The sequence below is a fragment of the Podarcis filfolensis genome (assembly GCF_964270895.1).
Source record: "Podarcis filfolensis genome assembly, chromosome: 6".
NCBI lineage: Eukaryota > Metazoa > Chordata > Lepidosauria > Squamata > Lacertidae > Podarcis > Podarcis filfolensis.
Genome location: NC_139609.1, coordinates 69,130,580 through 69,149,416, shown reverse-complemented (window position 1 = coordinate 69,149,416; position 18,837 = coordinate 69,130,580). Strand labels below are relative to the sequence as shown.

The window sequence follows — 18,837 nt, the reverse complement described above, 5'->3', positions numbered from 1 at the left end:
ACTTACTTTAGTTTATAATAAATCCCTAGTTATTTTTCTTGAATTGCTACCTTCAGCAATATAGGGGATGCTCCCTCTAGTAATTCATTGAAATCTGTCATCTTTAGCTCAGACAATGTAGTGCTTCCTCCAGTACCATCTGTCCTTTCCAATCTGGGGACCTTGTATTCAGTTGTTGGCATTGCCTGCACCATTTTCCCACTGCCTTCCTACATTTCCTATATTGTGGGCATTTATTTCAATTTACACTCATTCATCCTTCAAACGCACTGCCCAGGCTTGCACCCCAGGAGGTCATTTCAGTGCTACTAACACAGCAGTTTAACATCACACACACACACACCCCACAGAACCATCACACACTCCATTGTCTCTTGAGGCAGAAGGCTGCCTACTTCAAAATAATTATATTTGATCATTTGGTGGCTTGTTCCCAACAAGTTCTGTGGTAGTACAGTGGTACCTTGGTTCTCGAACGACTTGGCTCCCGAACGGCGCAAACCCAGATGTGTTCCAGTTTGTGAACTTTTTTTGGAAGCTGAACATCTGATGTGGTTTCCGTGGCTTCCGATTGAGCGCAGGAAGCTCCTGCAGCCAATCAGAAGCCATGCCTTGGTTTTTGAACGGATTAAGTTAGACAACCAAGGTACTACTGTACAGAGGTAGTCAAGTGAAGATCAAGAGCAGTAATCATAGAATTGTGATCAACCTTAGCTGTTCATCACAAGCCTGCCCACCTCACAGTGCCTCTATATTGCAGCTCCAGCACTTAAAGCCTGCTTTCACTCAGCAGACGTGACAGACGTGAACCTGGCTGTTAAATGAAATAAAGGGATAGGAAGTAGAATTAGCAAGAGTGGAGCAAGAAAGCGAAGCAGAGTGCGACAGATTTGATTGGGTTGTTTTTATCACCAGGTCTGCGTCAGTTTAATGAAATGTATATATTGTATGGTTTTGGACATGGTTTTGCACATGAGAGAGTGTTGACAAGTCATAGGCCACTGTGGAACAGAATGCTGGACAAGACAGGTATTTGGTCTGATCACACACAACCACACACAATGAGTTTTGCAGACTGGATTATGTGTACCTGTCTTCTATAAGTTTGAAGATTAAAATACCTTGTATTGTTCAGGTTTTACAGTTTAAGGTGGGTACATCAGAAGTCAGACTTGTGGGTTCTTTGGAGTCCTATGTGTTGGGCGTTTGTTAAAGGAATTGTGTACTCATATGGTTGGTGGGTGGTTGATGGAGAACCCTGGGTGGGAGACAGGGAAATGTTGGTCTCCTAGGATGAGAGGCTGGGAGGAAAAAGGAGGGACCACAGGTGACAGCTGGGAGAGGTTGCTACCTTCTGTGGTGGTAGACACTGAGAACAGTCTCTAGGAGAGGACTCCATATTTTACTTGTTCTGTTTGTTGTTGTTGTTGTTGTTGTTGTTGTTTTGTAGCTGTTATTGTATTGTGAAAAACTTTAGTAAAAAATATTTTTAAAAAGCAAAACTCGGACTTATGACTTGTCTTCCTCAGACAAACTATAGACCACACGTAAGGAACAAACTTTGGCTGCATGGTCTGAAGCAAGACAAACCAGGAGCTTGGGTTTGGACATAACACTCAGCCAAACTATGGCTTAGCTCCAGGTTGTGTAGCAGCAGCAACATTAACTGAGGGAGGAGCGAAGTGGCCATAAATTTTGCTGTGACCACCTGCGTGGTTGTGGGTTCATGCTGGGGCGTGGTTCGGCTTAGTGATACACGTGAACCAGGCCTTAGATTTGTAGCTGAACTATGTTGACAAATGGAATTTTCCACCCTATGTTCTGCTCCCTTGTGCAGGTGTTTACAAGCTGCTAGTGTAACCGAGTAAGAGCTTTTTTCATAACAGGCAGAACAATATTGGTGGTTCAACATTCCCTTTTATATTCCTGATCATTTGCATGATGCAATCATTATTTTGTCTCTTTTATCAAGGTCTCTAGTTTTTGCTTTTTAAAGCCCTGCTCCTAAACCTCTGGCTTGTTTGTTGGTAGATAAATTCTTCTAGTATTGTGTGTGTTTTTATTTTGGTTTTTTAAAAAACAAAATCTTTCTGTTTAACTTCTCTGAGACTTTTTGTAAAAAGTAGCAAAATAATAATAATAATAATAATAATAATAATAATAATAATAATAATAATGCTATCCTCCTAAACTAGAACATCTTCCTCTTTGTGCAGTATACCAAATAATTCAGTGCATTTTTCAAGAGTGGTGCAAAGTTGGTGAGACAACTGTAACTATTGGGTAGGTGTAATTACTCCAGAAAACATTGACTGTAAACTGTTAACAGGACTAATCTGCTTGTCTTTCTGTGTCAGAATAGCTTAGTTGGTAGAGCACGAGACTCTTAATCTCAAGGTCGTGGGTTCAAGCGCCACATTGGGCAAAAAAATTCCTGCATTGCAGGGGGTTGGACTAGATGACCCTCATGGTCCCTTCCAACTCTACAATTATGTGAGCTAATGACTCTGATGTTTGCATTTTGTTCCATCTAGATTTAGGGAGGTATCTAACAAAATAGTTCCATTAGTGCAATAATAATAGAATAATTCTCTCCTCATTTAGGGGTTTTTTGCAACCCAGATTTGGGGAGGCCATTGCAGGAGGAGTAGAGAGAGGAGAAGTTCTGTTGCACAAATGCAAGTTCTTGTGCTAATGGAGCTACTTCATTGGGTATTTCTCCTTTATGTGTCACTGCTGGCTGATTGTCTAGTGTCTCTTGGTTACCTCTATAATCATCCATCACTCATATCTCTAGTGAATAGAGTGTGTCCCTGTGAGATAACAAGCAACTTAAAAATCTTGTCATTGAAGCATTTCCAGGGCAGATCTAGGGAAATTGCAGCCAGTTGTTTCAGATGAGATTTCCACTTTGTTTATTTTTATTTTTAAACTTTTCCTCATAGTTCAAAAATTTTATAGTTAAATCTTGTGGAGTGCTAGGTGCTGCTCTGAGACGTACCTCCAGATTAAATGTAGCAGCAAGGGTTTTTTTTGCTTGGATAGCCTTCACTGATGTAACTTGCTCCTTTAAATATGCAAAGAGGCAGGTTTCACCTTCTAGAATGGTTCCCAGCACCATTCAGCTTGTCATTCTGCAGAACTTTGGAATCATTTTTCTGTGGTTATTTCAAAGTCTAAGTTTAGGCTCTGTGGGAGTTTCCATCACCTTTCTTTTAAGTCCTCCACTGCCTACTCAGTTGGGGTTAACAGAGCTGGCATGTCTGTTTTTATGTAGACTCTCCTTAGTCCAAAATGAGTTGAGTGACAAAAAGCAATTCCAATTTTGATCTAGAGATGGCAGCAGAGTCCCCTTTTGTCTCCTTGCTCTGTTTACTGCCTCCAGGCACAATTTGTTCTAGGAAGATGCTGTTCTCGAGTTAGTGGGGGCGAAACAATACTTTATTTCACCTGGGCCAAGACCCAGTTTTTGCATATTTGTGTACACAAACACACAGAGGCTGGGAGCCTCAAGGGCACCCATCTGGAGGCTTCACCACCCTCTATTAAGTTTGCGTGCTTTGGGCATCGGAGGCTTAAGAACCTAAATACCAGTCCCAAAATAAGGGCTAGCAAGGTTTATGCAGGAGAGCTTCTTGGCCAGCCTTACGCCAGTCTTCTCTTCCATATCCACAGAGAGCACACACAGTTGCCTTGGAAACGTCAGCCAACTATATTTACCAGTTGTGGAGAACAAGGCATGAATTCCCCCTGGACACTGTTTTTCCACAGCACCATATGTATAACGAGTTATATTGAATCATTCCAGGTGTTAGACTTGTAATAGTATCAACTCTGGAAAAAAGTGTGTTAGAGACATGAATCTAATTATCAGTAGCAGCGTACACATTAAGCAAATGGGAAGGGTTTTGTTAATTCCTTTCTGGGAGAATTCACAAGTGTTTATGGACTCCAGTGATAATTTCTGGTCAAAGCAGAGAGACTGTCCTTATGGCTACACCTGCCTAATGTGGAATTTAATGTTGACTTCTCTACGGACTGTTTAAAGGGCAAATTGCCCTCAAACACTATCAACTAAAAGGTGATGAATGACAGAGGTGCTCATTTGAGAACTGCCCGTTTAATTGACACCTGGATATTTTATAATCCAAACAGTAAAGAAGCCGCTGGTTTTTTAATGGTGCATCAAGTTTGCACTAGATTGTACCACTTACTTACCAGCAGTTTATTTTAGTGCTACATTTACCTGCAACTAAAACTCAGTTTCAGGGTGTTTCTTCAATTCAGAGACTATTTGATGGGACCTGTACTCTGCTAGTTTAGGTACACTTTTAATCACTGGATCCTGTCCCTTTAAATATAGTTATTGTACTGTAATGGCTTTTCCTAAACCTTTGTCCTTTCCCTGTCTCCTCCCTTCTTCTTGCTCGCTAATGGGATTGCAAGTCAATACTCCTCTTCTCTTTCCCTTCCTACTCTCCTCTGTTCTCCTGCACGGCCCCACCAAAGACCTCCTTGTCTTCAAACCTTCCTTGATTTTACACACACACAGAGATTTTTACTGCCCTTCCCAGGGACCTGTCTGATGCATCAGCAGGTTACATTGTTTGCTAGTGTTAAATTAGCTATTTGCAGATAAAATTGAAAAGAGTTTAATTTTAAACAGTGTTCTTAAACTCTTAGGCACTTGCAGATTGAGGTGCTTGCAAGGCTACCATTACAAGCCTCTCACCATTTTCATTAGTGAATCATTTCACCAAAGGAGGAGACAGTAGCAAGGGAAAAAACCTGTTAAAGAAATAGCAGGTTTTCAACAGTGCCAACACACATTTTGAAGAGATTAACACCAAGCTAGTGGTGGCAAGGAAACAGTAGCCTTATTTTACTTATTCAAAACTATAGACATATTTAAACATTTTGTGCTTAAAGAGGCAGTGGTGGATCCACGCCTCAGAAAGCCCACCCTAGACCAGTTACTAACATCGCTTTATTGACAAAGGTGATAGAGAGGGTGGTTGTAGAGCAACTGCAGATATTCCTGGAAGAGACTGATTACAGTGGTACCTCAGGTTAAGTACTTAATTCATTCCAGAGGTCTGTTCTTAAACTGAAACTGTTCTTAACCTGAGGTACCACTTTAGCTAATGTGGCCTCCTTCTGCTGCTGCGCCGCCGGAGCACAATTTCTGTTCTCATCCTGAAGCAAAGTTCTTAACCCGAGGTACTATTTCTGGGTTAGTGGAGTCTGTAACCCGAAGCGTCTGTAACCCGAGGTACCACTGTATCTGGATCAAGTACAGTCTGGGTTCAGACCTGATTTTGGAACTGAATTGGGTGCCCTCATAGGTGACCTTTATCATGAGAGGGACAGGATGAGTACAACCTTATTACTTCTGCTTGATTGCTTAGCGGCCTTTGAAACCCATCAACCATGATATCCTCTGGACCAAGTTAGTGAGATGGGTGTTGGAGGCACTATATTACAGTGGTTCTGTTTGTATCTTTAAGGTTGTACCCAGCGAGTAGCACTGGGTTTGTGTTTCTCGCCTCCCTCCCCTGGCATTTGTGCTATGGGGTTTTGCATGGTGCTGTTCTCTCCCCAGTTCTGTTTAATACATGTATGAAGCCATTGGGTGTGATTATTAGGAGTTTTAGAGCAAGGTGTCTCCAGTATGCTTATGATACACAGCTCTACTTCTCCATAACATCTGAATCAGGAGAGGTCATGAGAGCTTTGGACCAGTTTCTGGATGCAGTGGTGGACTGGATGAGGACCAATGATCCTGGGAAGCTGTGGGTTCTTTGGATGGAGGGTTCACATGTTCATGAAATTAGGTTGCACTTCTTCTGAAGGAGGAAGTTTGTCAGATTAGACCTCTGGTCTACCGGTATTTTAACAGGGATGCCTTGCAGGAGAGGTCATTTGTTTATGATTCAGTCAGGCATAAATAATGCCTTCTTTAGTGCTGCATTGTGAAGGGAGCAGGTGCCTTTCTGTTCAGGAGGCACAAACCTATTCCACGGCTGTGTTCAAGTACCTAGTCCATGCTTTCAATTCATTCTGTGGGGTCCTGGCAGCTTTTTCAGTGTTTGCAATCTTAACGCTGGTCTTTTCCCTTGCTCTCTCATAGAGTGTTTTGCTGTTTGAAAGCTAACGTCGGTGTTCTCGGTAAACATGGAAGAATTGCAAGATGTCCAATTGACGGAGATCAAGCCCCTTCTGAATGATAAGGTAATTCTGGCTGTGTTTGAGCATTAGCAAAGCACTAGTCATTTTATGTTATCTGTGAGCGGTACATAAGGGTTGTGTGTAATTTAGAATTCTGTACTGTTTGGTATTAAGAAACAGAACTCAACGTTCTGAGAAGCTCTATGTATTTCCCCCCCCCCCCAAAAGTCCATCACTTCAATGTAACTGAACACAACCCCCCGCCCTTAAATATTGTCTCTGTTGCCTTTTGCAAATTATATATTGCAAACTCCCTGGGATGGGTACTCTTCCTTCTGTTGTAGCTTCCATCATCTCTTTGAACATTGATGATAAAGAGTCCTATGACACTGTAAAATAAATAAGTTTGTTGGGCTAGAGTCCAATGCATCAATCCATAATAGCACGGAATACGTAAAGAATGAGCTGTAAATATAATACCATACACTTTCAGACCAATGTCTGATGAAATCTCCAAAGCCGGGCTGGGGTGGGATTACTGGTTGGGAAGGGCAAAGGACTTCAGTGCCCTGCATTGTTTCTTGCCCTTCCCTACAAGTAGCATAAGAAGAATGCGTTATGCAAGAGTAAGTGGAAGGGCACTTCTTGCAAAAGGCAGACCTTCAGGATTCTTGATTTCTCCATCCCTGGATCCTCAGGAGTGGCTGGGGGGGGGTTGGTGCAGGGAGGGCACAGGAAAGCCCGTTGCATGTGTGGAGTTGCATTCACTCTTCTCAGGATCCAGCCCGTTAATTATGATTTTAGCCTTTCTTTAGTACATAATTTGAGGTACCTTTCACAAAGAATGCATAGGATATCTTTCTCATTTCAGTTTTAACTTTGGTTCTTACTTTGGTTCAGTTCTTAGCATTTTCCAAGGGTGTGCAAGTGTGTGGGTGAATAGTGTGATCACTAAATTTTCTATGGTGATTTACAGTGATGAGCCAATGTTTTCCAGCTATTTCTGCAAAATCCAGTCTTATACTGGCCTTCACTTTTTAGCTTGTGGTGTGCCTTGAACACTTGTGGGCCGTCCGGTTTTTCCTCTCGCTACTGTGTCTGTCTCGTCCACTTACTATTTTAACATATTTCAGTTTCAACTTCTAGATGCCTGCTAAAAAACTTTTTATTCCATCAGGCTTATGTGGGCAATTAAGAATACATATTTCCATAATAGCTGGTTTCTGGTTTTAACTTTGTATGTGGCTTTTATTGTATGGTTTTATATATAATTGTTGTAAACCACTCTTGGGTTTTTTAAAGAAATGAATGGCGGTAACAAATATTCGTTTTACCAAGCCCGCACACTACAAAAAGTCTTTCCTCTTTTTAAAGGGAGTTGAACTAGTAGTTTTATATCAATATAGACAAAAAGCCATAGCCAGATCCAGTGATAAATTACATAGTAGCCAGAGGTTGAGTGTTTTGTCTAAATGACCATGCATGTTTAAGAAGTTATTGTATTTTTCGCTCTATAAGACACACCAGACCACAAGGCGCACCTAGTTTTTGGAGGTGGAAAACAAGAAAAAAAATCTGAATCTCAGAAGCCAGAACAGCAAGAGGGATAGTTGCGCAGTGAAAGCAGCAGTCCCTCTTGCTGTTCTGGCTTCTGTGATAGCTGTGCAGCCTGCATTCGCTCCATAAGACGCGCACACATTTCCCCTTACTTTTTAGGAGGGAAAAAGTGAGTCTTATAGAGCAAAAATTACGATATATAGGAATACAGTCATACCTCGGGTTACGAACGCTGCAGGTTGCGCATTTTCGGGTTATGGACCACACCAAACCTGGAAGTACCGGAACGGCTTACTTCCGGGTTTCGGTGCTCACGCATGTGCAGAAGTACAAAATGGTGTCACGCGCATGCGCAGAAGCGCCTAATCGTGTCACACGCGTGTGCAGCGGCACTGCAGGTTGCGAACGCGCCTCCTGCACGGATCACGTTCACAACCTGAGGTATGACTGTATAGAAACTACCAAATCAGACCACTTATTGGTCCATCTAGCTCAGCGTTTTCTTCAGTTACTGGTAGAAAACACCCAAGTTTTCAGTTAATTATTTCCTAGCCCTTCATGAAGATGCCAGGGATTGAATCTGGAACCCTTTGCATGCAAAACATGTGTTCTAACCTTTTGCATGAACTGAGCAGCAGTGCCACCAGTTCCTAATATATATTGACTAAATGTTGGAATGGAAATAATTTTGAATGGTATTTTCACAGTGCCTTTGAAAAATGAGCAGGTTTGTCTATGCTTGAAAGTGTTTGAAAATGATTATTTCTGGGACTGATAAATGTGTACCGACTCATGTGGAATTGTGGCACTTGCCTCTCTTCTATCCTTGGTGGTTCGTACAAAAATTTTGTTTCTGGCATCAGCTGTTGGGGGTGGAGGAAAGCTAATAGTAATGACCTCGTCCTTTGCATTTATTCATACTAATGAAGTACAAGAAGCTTCAATTCTGACAATAGTTTGCTGCAAAGTGATATGACGGAGCAGAGTTTTCAGAAAACTCAGCTGCAAAGCAAAGATAGATGAGGCTGTTCTGGAATCTGGGCTATTCATTGGCTCTTATTCTTATTTTGACAGAATTCAGCTCGAAACTTCCAGGACTTTGACTGTCAGGTAAGTACCTGAAACCAAAACGGGCATGCATTGTCAGGCTTTCCTTCAAGAACGACAATGGATCTCTGTTGATCAGATAGTTGCCCGAATTAAAAATAAAAAAGGACTTGAGAAACCTAAGAGTCCATTGGCTCCCATATACCTTTTGCTGTTTTTCTGTACATTTAACAGTGTGTTCGGCAGTATGTGTTGAACAGGACTTGTCTGCTTCCAGATCTTAAGGGCCAGATTTTGGAGTTGATCACCATGGACTTTTGAAGCACCATAGAGTTAAATTGTGTGTGTAATTTTTGTAAGATGCAAATCTGTTTTGAAGCTCTACATCTCAGAAATTAATGAAGTAGGAAGGGCTTGTAATCCTCAAATCATAAAGTGGTGTTTTCAGTGTTTAAAAAATTATTATATGAAGTAGCCAGTTTATTACATTCTGTGGCTTGGCCTGTTGTCCTATCTTGTCTTAGCCACATGAGCAAGATACAGAAAAACGGAAATGCCAAGCCAACCTCAAAAGGTGGAATTAGGAACAAAATTGGGTAGGACCAAAAATGCAATATAAATTGCTACTAAAATTTGTACGAAAAGTAAAATTTGATTTCAATTCTACAAAAAGTATGAATATAAATTAAACATATTAATGACCGTAACAATACAGTGGTACCTTGGTTTAAGAGCAGCTTAGTTTATGAACAACTTGGATTAAGAACGCTGCAAACCCGGAAGTAGGTGTTTTGATTTGTGAGTTTTTGCCTTGGAAGCAGAACATGTTTCGCTTCCTGTTGAGTGTGTTCCATTTGTAAATCAAGTCCCCCACTGCTATGGGAAAGCACGCCTTGGTTTAAGAATGCTTTGGTTTAAGAACGGACTTCCGGAACGGATTAAGTTTGTAAACCAAGGTACCACTGTACAGGACAATGCCTTAACATCCAGCATTAGATTAGTTCTAAAGACCAAATGCATTTGAATCCCCAAGGAATCTTCTTTAGTGATCAATGAATGTATAACATACAATTTTGTCACCCGAAATTAGTCTTTTGGCTGATCTGCATAGATAAGGGGAGCTGGCCAGTAATATTACTGTATGCACATGGTAAACACTGAAATGTATCTGAAAAAGGTGATATCTTTCTACTAGTGTCCATTCATGTTTTAGGGCATCCTCCAGATTTCTGGTTATCAATGTCAGCTATTCACCATCATAGATTAAAGTTGATTTTTATTTTTTAACACATTTGGGTAGCAATTTATATTTTAAAAATGTTTCTGCCCTGTTTTGGGTCTTAGCCACATCTGCCCTGAAGGTAGGAATGCCATTCTACTTTCGGCTTAAGAGCTTGTCTTCACAGATGTCTTGCCAAACATGAGCAGAGTGTGATGTGAATTTTAACCAACAATCTTGATGTGGCATCTGTACAAGGCATGGCTAGGAATTGTTAACACCTGACATATGCTTAGAATAACTTTGAATTAAAAGGGAACCAGAATCTCAGCTTCAGGGCGCAAAGATCACACACCAGTGAAATTGAACATCCTTTTATGCCCTTTGGGTTTGACTTGAAGCTCCCTTGACTTACCTCATTTGTTGGACCAGTTTGGTGTTCAATGTTGTGCAAAGGTGAATTTAAGGCCAGAAACTTCAGTTTGAAAAGGATTTAAGAGAATCTCTCAAGCATTCACACACACACTCAACACAAAACTGCCCAGCCATCCCAGCATAACTCAACACAAGCAGGCACAGAAATAGAGAAAATGCACACTTGAGAGCTTATGAAAATTACCCAGGGCAATTGCACTATAATTAATGTAAAACAAAACTGGTGAGTGTGACACGAATTGAGCATAAACCAGGTGATGCTTGCCACTTCTTTTTCTTAATCTTCTAGAGTGGATGAACAGTGAACTTGTGTCCATAGCAACCATTGAACAGGATGTTCCTTACTGCCACTTTATTAATTTTAGCTGCTCCTAAAATTGAGCTATGTACAGCCTTTGTGTGTTGATAAAGCTTCTTTGCCTTGTATGATACGAATGACAACTTCTGAGGACTGCCTGCTTCAGGCTTTTATTTATACAAGTTAAACACTGTGCATGAATTACAACATATTTAAGAAGGGTTGCGTGGGCAAGATTGAATCTTGAAATTTCCCATAGCCTTCAGCTGCTTCAGGCTAAGGTGCTCTTGAGAAGCCAAAGAACTACACAGTAAGATATAATGTACCTCACTGGAAAAACAAATACACATATCCTTTATTAGGTTCAAGTGGCATTCCACTATTTTAACCTAGGTGATGTCCCTTTGAGTCAAAGACAGTGCAAATGGTCTCTCATACCTGGGTTAATTAGAGTGGCACCATTTTTAGAAATCATGTGGGCACACCAGAAGCTTAGACATAGATGCAGAGGGTCTCTGCAATTAGATAATGGAAAAGGAAGGGGGACATGCTCACATTTAGCTTCAAAGGAAATTTGAGGGGGAAAGGAAGTGGGCAGCTGAGCAAGCAAGGACTTTGAACTGCATCTTAACTCCTTCAGCTGTCAAATACTGAGTCTGCATGGCTAACACTCTTTCTCATAGATAATAGTCACATCAAGAATTGTGAAAAGAATTTAGTTCTGTAGCATCAGCACCTCAGGCAGCAGCATCTGTCAAAACTTTAATGGATATTGCTTCCTTATATTTGACCGACTCCACAAGACAGCTGTTAACGTGCATCTGTTGAACACGTATGCTTTGAAGCCTCTGCTAGGTTAAGACCTGCAGGAAGTGCCTTGGAGGCTGCCTTTATGTAGTGGGTTAACCTTGAAAATAGGTCACAGTCCCAGGGAACATTCTGAAGGCACATGAGGCAGCAATTGTGTGAAAAACTAAGCAGTCCTGGGTCTAGTTGTTGGCTGGTTTTGAGACAACATGGCAACCTTGAATCTGAGTTCTATGTTTGTGGAAGAATGCCAGATAGATAGATAGATAGATAGATAGATAGATAGATAGATAGATACTATCAGAAACAGGGGTTGCCACTGTGATGCCCCCCACATGTTGCTAGGCTCTGACTCCCAGACTCCCATTATTGGTTTTGCTGGCTGAGGCTGATGGGTACTGAACTCCAACATCTCTGGCAGGCACTGCATAGATTACAGTCAGACAAAACCATTGAGATTTTGTTGATCTATTCACCAAGAGATTATTGGACTGAACCTGGGAAAAAATACTTCAGGTTGTTACAAACACTTGACTGAAGGAGTCATTTTCATTGCCACTCTAACAGAAACCATACCCCCCCCAAAAAAGTGTTTGTCTTTGTTCCTGAAATAATGTGTTCTTAATTAAGAATGTTCTTTATATCTAAAGTCCAGTATTACTGGTGTAATAGCTGCTCAATTTTGTTTTCCTTGGGCAGCTCTTAAATAATTTGCATCTTAGACTTCGCTTACAGATTATAGTTCAAGTAACCATAATCTGGGGGCAAGTGGCAATTGCTTGTGGGTGAGTAGATAAGTGCGAAAGCCACTTTGTGGATGCAGTCAAGGTTCTCCAGATAGGAAAGAGCACCAAAAAGAGTTTTGGCTGACTACTTCACTTTCTCTTGATTCTCTGAGGGTAGAATAGGGAGGAAGCAGAACCACAATAGCAGCTCATATCATGTGAAAGGTCCGGTTGAGACCTGTTTCTCCTGGCCTGCCTAGTCTCGTGAGAAATAATGATGTGTGGTTCTTATTCTTTTACTAGAAACAGCACTGAATAATTGCTGGGGTGTGTTCTGTTCTGATTGGACAGAAGAAAATAGCCTCCGTTTTGTGTTTCCCCCTAAATCTGCTCTTTATGAATGAAGTCAAGACCCTATGGACTCATATTTGTATCATATGGAGTAGCTTTGCTATTAAATGACAATTTGATATCTCCAGGTTTGTGCAACCTAATTCCCATTCTTATATCAAACAAGATATCATGTTGTGACTGGAACCTACAACAAAATGTCCCAGTGTATCCTACTTCCTAAAAGGAGTTATTCTGTTCAGGTTTCTACCCAACCATTCCCTCCAATCAGGGTATTCTCTTTGCTTCCACCTAGCAGTTCCATTTTTTGTTTCCAGTGTCATTCTACCAGCCATGGCAACTAAGCATGCTCAGTCCTCATTGGGGTTCTGCCCCCTTTCGAATACATTTCATGTAGGGTTGCCATATTTCAAAAAGTGAAAATCCAGACACAAATGTTATTGAGCTTTTTTTGAAGTTTTTAAACTATTTTTTAGCTTCCTATATGGGCTATATGGTTTTCCTGGACATTTTAACTGATTTGTGAAAATTCCACCCGTATGCCATTTTTAACTGATGAATCCCGGCTAGGTCTGGGAAATTCTGGACATATAACAGCTCTATTTTAGACTTCTCAAAAAATGTGAGGATACCTTGCTCATCTTTCCCAGCAGCTCCAATCTGCCTGCAGTCACTTTGCTTCTTACCACCTGAGCTTGCCACTGGAAAGAGCGGGGTTTAAAACTCTTCTTCTTTTTGTGGTCAAGACTTGTTTTCAATTAGCCAAACCCTGCTCAGACCATATAAACTTTTAAATATATTTCTATCCCTTTGTACAATTGAAATATGAGAATGTAGGAGCTTGTCCTACTTCTTGAGCAGATGATAGATTAAATGATCTGCAAGGGTTGTCTGTGGGTGAGCAGATGGTGTCTGTGACCTCCGCTGCTAGTAAAGTCATGGGTGCATCTGCATTATTGTGCCTGTCTTTAAGAGTTCCGTGTTACATTTAGTCTGCCTATGCTTCTGTTTTGCAGTTGCTGCCAGTCACATGTTTAATCTGACCCAATCGCTAACACTTGGAACAAACCTTATTATGAGGGACCTAGGAAGCCCTGAGCAATGAATAAGTGAATAAAGATGAGCAATAAATGTTTATATTCTAACACTGTCCACAGAACAAGGTTGGGACAAGCAAGGTTCTGAGAGATTTCACACTGGTGTGGAGGAATTTCAGCCAAGGAGTTCCTTCCATGGCTACTGTCTAAAAACATGACGATTACTCCTGAAAATGTGAACTGTGTCCAGAGCGGCTGTCTACCAGCTCCACCTGGTACGCAGGCTAAGACCCTACCTGCCCGCGGACTGTCTCGCCAGAGTGGTGCATGCTCTAGTTATCTCCTGCTTGGACTACTGCAATGCACTCTACGTGGGGCTACCTTTGAAGGTGACCCGGAAACTGCAATTAATCCAGAATGTGGCAGCTAGATTGGTGACTGGGAGTGGCCTCCGGGACCACATAACACCGGTCCTGAGAGACCTGCATTGGCTCCCAGTACGTTTCCAAGCACAATTCGAAGTGTTGGTGCTGACCTTTAAAGCCCTAAATGGCCTCAGTCCTGTATACCTGAAGGAGCGTCTCCACCTCCATCATCCAGCCCGGACACTGAGATCCAGCGCTGAGGGCCTTCTGGCGGTTCCCTCATTGCGAGAAGTGAGGTTACAGGGAACCAGACAGAGGGCCTTCTCGGTAGTGGCTGTGGAACACCCTCTCTTCAGATGTGAAGGAAATAAGCAGCTATCCTATCTTTAAAAGACACCTGAAGGCAGCCCTGTTCAGGGAAGTTTTTAATATTTAATGCTGTAATGTTTTTAACATTTGATTGGGAGCCGCCCAGAGTGGCTGGGGAAACTCAGCCAGATGGGCGGGGTATAAATAATAAATTAATTTTTTAAAAATGCTTTGTGCTTGTCATGAGCGCCATGATCACGACTGGTTCAGGGCAGTTGCTGGAAGAAGAGTCAGAGGAGGAGGAAAGTGGAGAGTGCAGAAGAAGACTGACACACCAACCCACTCCTGTTTCCTTTAGAGAGGGGGAAGGGGAGGCAGTCCTACTGGCTGCCTCTCAGTCCCCATTCATGGGGTGGAGGGGTTCCTTATCAACAGGGTGGGTGTCAGTCAGACAGTGGGGGAGGTTGGACAGCTGGAATAGCCTCTAAGCCTGTGTCTCCAAGTGCGTCAGTCTTGTTGAGTGACTGTCTCATGAGTGAGCGCACCAAACTGCTCCTCTAAAAGCTGTTCGTAATAACTCTCTGAGCTCTCGAGGCATCACAGAAACTGTAGAGATTAGTTCACTTCTTATGTGGTGCAAATAATGCTACTGGTAGTCCTTTTAATTTGGAACATTCTTTTTCTAACCCTTAGGGTAGCTAACTTGTTTTTTGGTTCAAGGGCTGTATTGTTACATGGTCAGCCCTATGTGGGCTGCAAGTCAAAGATAGTGTAGTCAAGGTGTAAAAGGATGTGCAGTGAGAACTGTGGTTCCTAAGGCTGCCTTCACAGAGGCTCTCCATTTAAAAGAAAAATAAATATTCAGTATTAAATTGAGTAAAAAAAAAAAAGCCTTTAAAAACTTTTGTCTAGGTCCCTGGAGGCGCAAAATATTTGAGTAAAAAAAAGCAGATCAATTATTTGTTAATGTTAAATTCTAAATTGACAAATTTGGTGGGCCCGGCCTTCCCAAAATGTTTTGGCATCATAACATCACAGTAGGCTATCCAACTCAACTCAGTTGAAAGATTTAAATAAAATTAAACATTATGGGTGCAGCTTGTGGTAGCCACAAAAAACTTTGGGGACTGGATACAGCCCATAGAGCATTGTTTAGCCACCACTAGTTTTCAAGAGATTGTAGTTATGCATGGGAATTGAGGGGGAAAGGATGAAGATAGTTATGACCACACTAAAATATCCCTGTCCAATGCTCCTGCCTTGCCAGGTATTGATTTTGCATGAGGAATTCGTGACCCCAGCAGGCAAAAAGAGAATCTGTGAAAACCCCAGCAGTGTAATATATATATAACCTATCTATATTAATTGATTACATTATGAAACATCACCAACAATGTTTCAGAGTAGTTGCCATGGGTGTTTGATGATAACAGTGACAGCCATTATTTCAGAGGCACAGATGAAGCTGCAGGGGAACGGGGCGGGTGGGGGCCGCTTACTCCAAATTGCTTTGGAGTTCATGCATTTATTGTTTCACGAGATCTACTGGCTGCTATTTTCAGAAATTGAAGGACACCTTGTCCATGCCTTTGCTTCCTTTCCTTCTGTTAACATCTGTAGTAGTTTGCTTGTAACAGCAGGAAACCATAGGAGAGACATATTCTATGTCTCTCATCTGTCAAGGTGAATGAACATCAAGATGTTTTCCCTTTCCCCAACCAGGTGCCCTTTATTTATTTAAAGTATTTATAAGCCACACTTTCATATAATATATCACAAAGCAGGATAGGGAATAAAAACTAGTTGGCAAAGCTAGTTGGCAAAGAATTTCAGATTTGAAAAGGTCTGTCTGAATAATACGGTTTTCAGAAGGTATCTAAAAACAGGGATGACTCCTGCCAAACCCCTATAGACAAGGAGCTCCACAGAGCAGGGCCAGCCACACTAAAGCCTTGGACTCTAGTAATTGCAATCTGCTCTTGTATTGGAATGTGCAGTTCCAAAATGCAACAGCTGGATTACTGGTTGGGGTTCAGTTTAGGTCCCATATATCCCCTGTGCTCAAACAGCCGCACTGGTTGCCAGTTTGTTTCTGGGCTCAATTCAAGGTGCTTGCTCACATTAATGTTCAAAGCCCTAAATGACTCAGGCCCCAAATACCTGAAAGACCATTTTCTTCCCTACAGACCCTCTCAGATGATTGGTATGTTCTTCCACCTTCAAAAGCTTTGAGGGGTGGTGACCCTGGAAAGGGCATTCTCTGTGGCAGCCCTTAAGCAGTGGAACTCGCTCCCTGCAAAGGTGCATCTGGCAACTTTATTATACACATTCCGACGAATGCTGGAGATGCACCTCTTTCCCCTGGCTTTTGATGCTTGTGCTGTATATCTTTAGGACCCACTGTATTTGTAAGTTGCTCTAAGCTGTTTTTAATATTGCATTGTTATGTTGTGTTTTAATGTTGTAACCCACCCTAAGACCTTAGGGTGAAGGATGGGTAACTAATATAGTAGTAGTAGTAGTAGTAGTAGTAGTAGTAGTAGTAGTGAGGCCAACCAAACCTCAGGGGCACATGGGGCCACCAGAAGGGCCCCATCAGAAGACCTCGGTGATCAAGGCAGAGCATGAGGAATCAGGAGATCCTCAAGGTCCCTCGGGCCCAAGTTATTTAGGGCTTTCTGAATTAGCACAAACCCTTGAACCTGGTCCAGTAGCAGACTGGTAACCAGTGCAACTCTTTCAGACAGTGGAGTAACAAGTTGCCATCAGCCTGCTCTTGTGAACAGTTTGGCTGCTGCATTCTGCACTACCTGAACATATTTTATCGCTAAAACAATGCAAAATAGACACTCGTGGCAAAAGCTTAACAGAACAAAAATGTATTCACTTGTTTCCAGAAAGTGTAGATAGTGAGTACCTATTGTATCAAAAGGAATGTTATTCCACAAAATGAGGGAGCCACTCTGAAAGCCCTGCTCAGTGTTACTGCAGATAAACATCCAGGAGAAACTTTCCTACAGACCACGAGGATCTACTGGTATACAAGGGATAAGGTAGTCTCTCAAGTAACCTGTTCCTGAGATTTGCTGGTACCAACACCGGCCTGGTAGCACATTGGCAGCCAGTGAAAATCCCATAAGTGAGGTGCTGTATGCTGACGGTAGTTTGCCCCACAAGCAACCTAGCTGCTGTAGTCTCACACTGATCTTATTGCAGTAATCCCAACCATTGAATTCAGGGAAGGTGCTTACTTCTGAATAGACGTCCATACGGTTGTGCTGTAAATAAACATATTTCTAGGGCTTATCCTTTCTGGTCTTCAAGCAGCCGCATCTCCAGATTAAACAGATTCCTGACTTTGATGAAGGAATAGATTCTTCCCTCCTAAATTGCCCTGTTTCCAGTTTATTTTTCTAAGAGCAGCGTTTTGTTCAGACTAATTTGCTTATTGCTCATAATTTTGAAATCTATATTTTGCTGAACAAGGGATGCAGGGATTGGAAAAATTAATCAACACAATCTTGGTGTAGGAACGCCTTCTGGTCCAATCTTTATAAGACTAGTTCCCCAAAGCTGTCTCACCTAAGAAGTGGTTTACTGATTTCAGAGTGGTTTCAAGCTTGTACAGTATTGTGTGTTCTGGGGAAGACTTGGCTTCACCTCATTCTTTCAGCGTTCTGCTGTGGTAATTTAAAAACGGATGTATAAGGCAGCATGGGGCCCAAGCAAAGTTTTAACAGGGATGTGATGTGTGCAGACACAATTGCTGACTGGACTGTGCCCTTGGGTGCATGCTGTGTGTTTGAGGACTTCACATCATTAGATTGCATATTTTATCTCTCGACAATGCTTGGATTTCACAAAGCATCACTCTTAATTTACACCTTGATCTATTTATACAAAATACCATAGAAACCAGTGCCTGCTTGCATAGACTGTGCTGTTTTTCTATTAATATTTCAGCTCTGTGTGGGTATGAATAATTTAGTTCAGTGTGCTAGTTTTAAAATCTGAGCGACTAGCTTCCCACAGTTCTTCTGAACAAACATAACTTTGTGGCCACAAAGCAGTAAATACGTAGGCTATCATAGTCATGTGAATATTTTAGTTTCCTTGTTACATCCATGTTCTGCATTTCTCCAAGGAACACAAGATGGAATGCATCATTCTATCCCTCCCTATTTTATCCTCACAACAACCCAACCCCGTGAGCTTAAGCTAAGACAAGTTGACTGCCCCAAGGTCACCCCTTGAGCTTTATAGCTGCCTGCATGGGGATTCAAACCCTGTTGTCTCAGGTCCTAGTCCGATGCTGTATCCACTACTTCAACACACTGAATCTGAGGACAGATTTTTAAGAAAGAAAAGCAGTTGGGATGAATTGGCCACTTACCCTTCTGTCCTTTTATCAGTTGAGAGTCCAAGGAAAATCTACAAGTGAAGAGGACCAAGGTCATATGCTGTGAGGAACATAAGCAATCTTGCTCTTGCTCTTGCCCTTGCTCTGGATTGTTGAGCA

General features: G+C 41.8%; 1 protein-coding gene across 7 annotated transcripts in view; it reads left to right on the top strand.

The window, feature by feature from the left end:
* NDRG3 (NDRG family member 3) overlaps positions 1–18,837 on the top strand; it is a 57,809-nt gene that overhangs the window by 17,888 nt on the left and 21,084 nt on the right. For 5 of the 7 annotated variants that reach the window (XM_083617751.1, XM_083617747.1, XM_083617752.1 and 2 more), the window contains exon 2: positions 6,131–6,231. In XM_083617751.1, the coding sequence (XP_083473877.1) occupies positions 6,175–6,231 (57 nt within the window). In that variant the 5' untranslated portion in view covers positions 6,131–6,174. Of the gene's footprint in view, positions 1–6,130; positions 6,232–8,799; positions 8,836–18,837 lie in introns of all 7 variants that reach the window. The other 2 variants (XM_083617750.1, XM_083617746.1) reach the window with 1 other exon arrangement.